The sequence below is a fragment of the Scyliorhinus torazame genome, chromosome 5 (genome assembly GCF_047496885.1).
Source record: "Scyliorhinus torazame isolate Kashiwa2021f chromosome 5, sScyTor2.1, whole genome shotgun sequence".
In the NCBI taxonomy this organism is placed as follows: domain Eukaryota; kingdom Metazoa; phylum Chordata; class Chondrichthyes; order Carcharhiniformes; family Scyliorhinidae; genus Scyliorhinus; species Scyliorhinus torazame.
In genome coordinates, this window is record NC_092711.1 from 90261896 (window position 1) to 90268992 (window position 7097).

Sequence of the window (7097 nt, forward strand, 5' to 3'; positions counted from 1 at the left end):
CTTCGGTTTAAAAATCACCAGTCAGCCTGCTGCTGAAATGTATTTTAAATAAAGAAAGATCACTCTGAGGGTAAGAAAATATCACACAAACATCCCGATAATGAACTGGAAAGGATCATGAAATGTAATCAAACGCTGTATAACCGCCTTCAGGTAACTATACAGAGGCTGCAGCCTCTCACACTGAATGTCTACGTGATCCACAGACACCTCCAGGCCACAAACATCAACTTCAGTTTGGGAGTGGGTGAAATTTTTTGGAACCTGTTTACCTAAGACGAACTCTGCGGGCGCTAGGACCCGGCTGGAGAACAGAAACCTTCAGGCCCCGCCTACTAACTGGTGCATCGCCAAGACGCTAGCGCATGCGCTCTGTTTCCCCAAGATGGCGGCTGTGAACCAGGGCCTGGTCCCGGGAGAGAGCTGACCGGCGGTGATGTGACCTGAGGATCACCGCACCTCGGGCAAGGGGCCAGGTTGGGAAGGCGGTGCCTTCAGGAATAACTGGGAAGGTGATGTTTGGTCAGTTGCTGCAGTCTGTGTAGTGAAGGTGCTGTTACAGTGGTGTGAGGTGAGGAAGTACAGGATTATCACCCAGCAATGATCAATGAAGGGTAATGTAAATCCAGCTCAGGCTGCTTTCAGATTGGAAAGGGAGCTAAGGTGTGTCCTCAGAGCTGGTGAGTGTTGAGGCTTTGGCAGTTTCTCTATGAAGTCCCTCTCTTTACAGCACGGATAGAGGCCCTTTGGCCCATTCATAATAATCTTTATTATTGTCACAAGTAGGCTTACATTAACACTGCAATGAAGTTACTGTGAAAATCCCCCAGTCGCCACACTCCGGCGCCTGTTCGGGCACACAGAGGGAGAATTCAGAATGTCCAATTCACCTACTAAGCTCATCGTTCGGGACTTGTGGGAGGAAACCGGAGCACCTGGAGGAAACCCATGCAGACACGGGGAGAATGTGCAGACTCCACACAGACAGAGAACCAAGCTCGGAATCGAACCTGGATCCCTGGTGCTGTGAAGCAGCAGTGCTAACCACTATGCTACCGTGCCGCCCAGTAAGTTTATTAGAATACTAGCTCTGGATGAATTGTGTCCCAGGATGCTGTGGGAGGCGAGTGAGAGATTGCAGAGACTCGGACCCAAATTTTTAACCACAAATTAGGCCTGTTTTTGCTGGAATTTAGACATTTAAGGTGTGATCTAATTGATGTATTTAAGATATTAACAGGGAAAGACAGGGTAGATAAAGATCAACTATTTCCACTGGTTGGAGATTCTAAAATTAGGGATCATTGTCTAAAAATTAGGGCTAGACCGTTCAGGAGAGATGTTCGGAAGAACATCTTCACACACAGGGTGGGAGAGGTTTGGAAAACTCTCCCACACACAGCAGGTGAAGCTGGATCAGTTGTTAAGTTTAAATCGGAGGTAGAGTTTTGTTAAGCAAAGATATTCAGGGATATGGAGTTAGGTCACAGATCAGCCATGATCTCACTAAATGGCAGGACAGATGCGAGGGGATGAATGGCCTACTCCTGTCCCTGTGTGTATTTCTGTGATTCTGAAATTCAGACAACGATACCATGATAGGGCGAAGAGTCCTGATTAGCACCTGAGGTAGTTCGAGCTGCAAACCATCCCTTCAGATCCTTGCCCTTCATGGATTTCATGAAGGCCAAGGTAATAGTTGGATTATTGAAAGACTTGACGGAGTTGTTGGATACCATTTTTCGGGTCTCAGGATAACGCACAACGTAATTCACGCCGCACAGCCTTGCGTTGCCTTTGAACCTCATCGAGGCCTCGACGCTTCGTTTGTGTTGCTGCCAAAATTCCTGGAAGAAGTAAATCCTCACTCCTTCCTGCAGCCAGGTTCCACCTCATCGTTCCCTCTCCAGGACATTCTCTCAAGTTGCGGAAGCGAATGATTACAGGCCTGGAATGAAAACTATCCCTCGGCCTCAAAGACCGATGCTCCCTTTCTAATTTGGAACGCCCAGGCTTCACATCCAGCTCGAGAAAACGTGGCAGTCGATCCTCTAAGAACCTAACGGGAGTCTTACTCTCCACACTAAATGGACAGAAAATATCATAATTTATGGGCAGCACAGTAGCACAGTGGTAGATCCAGGGTCCCAGGTTCGATTCCCAGCTTGGGTCACTATCTGTGCGGAGTCTGCACATTCTCCCCGTGTCTGCATGGGTTTCCGCCGGGTGCTCAAGTTTCCATGCACAGTCCAAAGATGTGCAGGTTCGGTGGATTGGCCACGATAAATTGCCCTTCGTGCCCAAATAAAAGGTTAGGTGGGGTTACAGGGATGGGGTGGAGGTATGGGCTTGGGTGGGGTGCTGTTTCCAAGGCGCAGACTCGATGGGCCGAGTGGCCTCCTTCACTGTAAATTCTATGATGACCATCTGACAGGCCAATGACTCAGATGTTCTTTCTCCGAACCTCAGTTCTCCAGGACCTCCGCCAGCCACTTGACTGGTTTTCAAAGGATTGAATTCGACGGAAGCATCTTGCTGAATGTTCAGGATTCTCTCCTCCGGACCATCGAGCCTCTCCATGGCGTTTTGGAGCTGGGCCTCATGAGCTCACAGATATTGAGTCAGCACACTCCGCCTCTGGTCAGTAACACGGATAATGTTGACAGTCATCATTTTTGCCGCCTCCCAGAGAGCCCCAGAGAGCGTGGGGTCGAGAGACCTCCTAGCGGTCGAGAGACCTCCTTAGGGTCAGGCCGCCATGTTGAAAAGGCGGCTCCATTCCCACTGAATCCACCTGTGCTGTTTTATCAATGCATTTCTTCACTTTTTCCAGCATAATCCTACCAATCCGAACCCTGAAATCTTCCAGGGACACGATAACAAATATGAATTCAAGGATTAGGTAGATGAGTGCCAGGCAATCAGGATAAGTGTCAGATTATAAGTTAGTGGCACCAGAACCTGTGGAAAAGCAGCTACTCCCGCACCTGTACCGCATGCCTGACACCACCCCACTCCCAGTCAGAAATCTGATTGATGAGGATGTTGAGTGTTATGCGGAACTTGCAGGTAAATGGAGAGAAAGCTGAGATGAGAAGGGATTTCTTTACTCGACGATGTGGTGAAGATTTGGTATTCTCTATCCCCGAGGATTCTGGAGCTTCAGTCATCAAATATTTTCAAGACACAGACTGATCGGTTTCTAGATATTGAAGATGTCGAGGGATATGAGGGATAGTGTGGGAAAACGGTGCTGAGGTAGATTAGCCAATGGTCCCATTGAATGGATCAGGCTCGATGGGCCGAATGGTCGACTGCAGCTCATATTTGTTATGATCTCCTGGACAGGAAGCTGTGAGCTTGGATTTGTTAATCAACCTGAATCAGCACCTTCAGGAGAATTAGGAGGGTCAATATGAGATACAGCAGAGTGAGATTGGAGGGAATGTGTGGTATGGACATTTACAGCTTTCGGGGAATAAGAGAGAGGAAAAAAAGTGACATAGAAACTAGAATTGTCTGTTCTGAGTTTCTATCCTGTACTGACAGTGATGAATTTTGGAAATTGTTTTTACAGGATATTAGACGAGGAGGAATTACAGACAGAAATCTCAAACGTTACGTCTCGATCTGACAGTCACTTCTTTCCTTAGAACCTGGATATCATCGGGCTTTGAATCTAGAAGGAGAAATGTTTCCCCGAACAGTCAGCTAAATATTTCAACCATCAGTGTGACAGGAAAAGCACCGAGACCCACACAACACACACCCGAGTGAGAGTGTTCCAGTGAACTGACTGTGGAAACATCAGTGTGACTGGAAAAGCACCGAGACCCACACAACACACACCCGGGTGAGAGTGTTCCAGTGAACTGACTGTGGAAACATCAGTGTGACTGGAAAAGCACCGAGACCCACACAACACACACCCGAGTGGGGGTGTTCCAGTGAACTGACTGAGGAAAGAGCTTTAACCAGTGACACAATCTGAAAAACATCACAACATCACAATATTCAGAGCGGGGAGGGACCGGACCCGTGTTGTGGACGAGGCTTCAACTGATTGTCCTGCCTGGAGAGACATCAGGAGACCCAAAACATGGAGAAACCGTGGAAATGTGGGGACTGTGGGAAGGGATTCAGAGCCCCATCTCTGCTGGAGCTTCATCGGCGCAGTCACACTGGGGAGAGGCCATTCACCTGCTCCAAGTGTGGGAAGGGATTCATTCAATTATCCACCCTGCAGACACACCAGCAACGTCACACTGGGGAGAAGCCATTCACCTGCTCTCAGTGTGGGAAGGGATTCAATGATTCATCCACCCTGCAGAGACATCAGCAAATTCACACTGGGGAGAGGCCATTCACCTGCTCTCAGTGTGGGAAGGGATTCACTCAGTTATCTCACCTGCAGACACACCAGCGAGTTCACACTGGGGAGAGGTCATTCACCTGCTCTCAGTGTGGGAAGGGATTCACTCAGTTATCTCACCTGCAGACACACCAGCGAGTTCACACTGGGGAGAGGCCATTCACCTGCTCTCAGTGTGGGAAAGGATTTGCACATTTATCCACCCTGCAGACACACCAGCGAGTTCACACTGGGGAGAAGCCATTCACCTGCTCTCAGTGTGGGAAGGGATTCACTCGGTTATCTCACCTGCAGACACACCAGCGAGTTCACACTGGGGAGAGGCCATTCACCTGCTCTCAGTGTGGGAAGGGATTCGCTCAGTTATCTCACCTGCAGACACACCAGCGAGTTCACACTGGGGAGAGGCCATTCACCTGCTCTCAGTGTGGGAAAGGATTTACTCTATTATCCAACCTGCGGAGACACCAGCGAGTTCACACTGGGGAGAGGCCATCCACTTCTCAATGTGAGACGTGATTGCATGTTTCATTGGACTTGCTGTGACACCAACAATTTCATGATCGATTACAGGGCTTGGATTTTGTTGTTATTGTTTCTGCTCTACACCCAGGACTGCATTTTGTTAATTCTGACAGGTGGTCAGTGGGATGGTCGGAGGGTTTCTTTATGCTGGACTGGCCGGTCTCACCACCTTGCCTCCAGTGGGCTGATTCTCTTTGAGCCTGGTTGCTAAAACCTGGCTTCAAAATTGCACAAGGATCACAGAGTAAAAGGATGTTTGGAAGTTTGAAGATATTTAGTTTCCATTTCTGTTTCAAACCCCCCAAAGCATGCCACGTTGCCATGGAGATGGGCCCTGGTGGTTACATGGTTACTTTGTTTAAGTTATCTGGGTGTCCCTGACAGAAGGAAACTATCAGGTTATCAGCGTCAAGTTGCCTGAGGTGGACTAGGAAACTGATTGGTACAGGGAATACCTAATATTTAAGGAATTATTACGTATTTATCAGGGGTCGGTTAGCTCAGTTGGCTGGTCGGCTGGTTCGTGATGCAGAGCAAGGCCAACAGTGAGGATTCAACTCCCGTACTGGCTGAGTTTATTCATGAAGGCCCCGCCTTCTCAACCAGGCCCCTCACCTGAGGTGTGCTGACCCTCGGGTTAAATCACCTCCAGTCAGCTCTCTCTCTGTCAAAGGGAGAGCAGCCGATGGTCCTCTGGGACTTTTGCAACTTTTATTTCACATATACACAACAAATATAGATTCCTTTCAGGAACAAAAATCCAACAGGAAAAGTGATGCAACCGTGACTAACAAGAAAAGTTAAAGATTCCATGAGATCCATTAGAATTCAGCAAAGGAGGACCAAGAAACTGATGAGAGCAAACTGGCGAGAAACATAAAAACCGACTGGAAAAGCTTCTGCAGGAATGTGAAAAGGAAAAGATTAGCAAAGACCAATGTGGGTCCATTCCAGGCAGAGACAGGAGAGTTTAGAATGGGGAATGAGGAAATGCAGAGAAACTAAACAACGCGTGTCTGTCTTCACAGAGGAAGATACAGAAATTGTCCCCAAAACACCAGAGAACCAAGGGACTGGTGGAGATTAGTATTGGTGAAGAAGTCGTACTGGAGAAATGAATGGGGTTGAAAGTGAATAAAACTCCAAAAGCTGATGATCCACACCCCAGAGTGTTGAACGAGGTGGCTGTAGAGATCTCTATTCCTCATTCTAAATTCTCCTGACTCTATCTGGAACAGACAAACCTTTGTTTGAGCCAAACGTTTCCTTTTTATGTAGCCACAGAAGCTTTAACAGTCAATCTTTATGTATTTTGCCAATTCACATTCTATTCTATTCTCCCTTTGTTTCTCAGTGTCTTGGTTGAAGAACTGAAGTAAATCCTCGGGAATGAATCATCACTTTGGACAGGTTCTGAGACAATTAAGTTTCAACTTCCAGGGCAGATTAACTATAATCGTGGAGTGTGATTGTCGGTTATGTAAAAGGGGAAAGTTCTATTTTATAGTTTATGTGTAGGTTTCCAAGTTAAAGTAGCTTCTAGTTTGTTTGTTTGTTGTATTAAAAGTCATAAAACGTGAAGTCCCGTCGTGTGATCCTTTAATTTGTTGACTGGGGATTTGAATTTTTTATAAGAAGTTGCTGAACTTTATGGGGGTCCAGATCCACAAGTTTTGTCTTCCTATTTGACCCTCTGGCACCTTTCTGTCTCTATTGCTCATGTCACTGACAGCCAGTTGATGGAGCTGAGGGCTGAATTTAGCTGAGAATAATGGGACCTGTGCCACATTGGGAAACTGCCATGGGTGTCGCTAATAGAGACAGGAAGGTGCTGGAGGACCGGGTGGGAACTGCACCACCAACCAATCGGGGTTCAGGGGCGAGGGTGACCGGTGCTGATGGTGATGTTACCCCCAGGGTTCAGTGCCCCCTTGTCCAAAGCGGGGAGTCATGGGAACGGGGTACAGAGGAGCCGAAGGGAAACCATTTGGGACCAGAATATTGTGAACATTCTGTTACTCTGGTTATCTTTGATCCTCAAGTAATTTTCTGTTAGTTTTTTTTAACCATGTTATGTTTCGTCAATAATCTTTTAACAGGAAAATATTTGAATTTGTTGGACATTTCCTGATTAAATCTGCTCACTTTCAGGAAAGTGGGTGAGAGGTTAACAGAAAATGAGTCCCTCTAAGGTAATTGG

At 47.3% G+C, this 7097-nt stretch overlaps 1 protein-coding gene across 6 annotated transcripts; it reads left to right on the plus strand.

Annotated features, from left to right (window-relative positions):
• Positions 1-384: 384 nt before the first annotated feature.
• On the plus strand, positions 385-6478 carry LOC140418899 (uncharacterized). Of its 6 annotated transcripts, none has more exons than XM_072502561.1 (3): positions 385-1067; positions 2470-2640; positions 3578-6478. In XM_072502561.1, exon 3 carries the CDS (start codon positions 4100-4102, stop codon positions 4889-4891), a length of 792 nt encoding a protein of 263 aa, XP_072358662.1. In that variant the 5' UTR covers positions 385-1067; positions 2470-2640; positions 3578-4099; the 3' UTR covers positions 4892-6478. The 6 variants fall into 6 exon arrangements, with proteins under 6 accessions (XP_072358662.1, XP_072358666.1, XP_072358665.1 ...); XM_072502565.1 differs by having other exon boundaries at positions 3654-6478; XM_072502564.1 differs by having other exon boundaries at positions 385-512.
• The last annotated feature ends 619 nt before the right edge of the window (positions 6479-7097 follow it).

Coding starts and splice junctions, on each gene's coding strand:
- LOC140418899 (XM_072502561.1), top strand. CDS start 4,100: ATGGAGAAACCGTGGAAATGTGGGGACTGTGGGAAGGGATTCAGAGCC.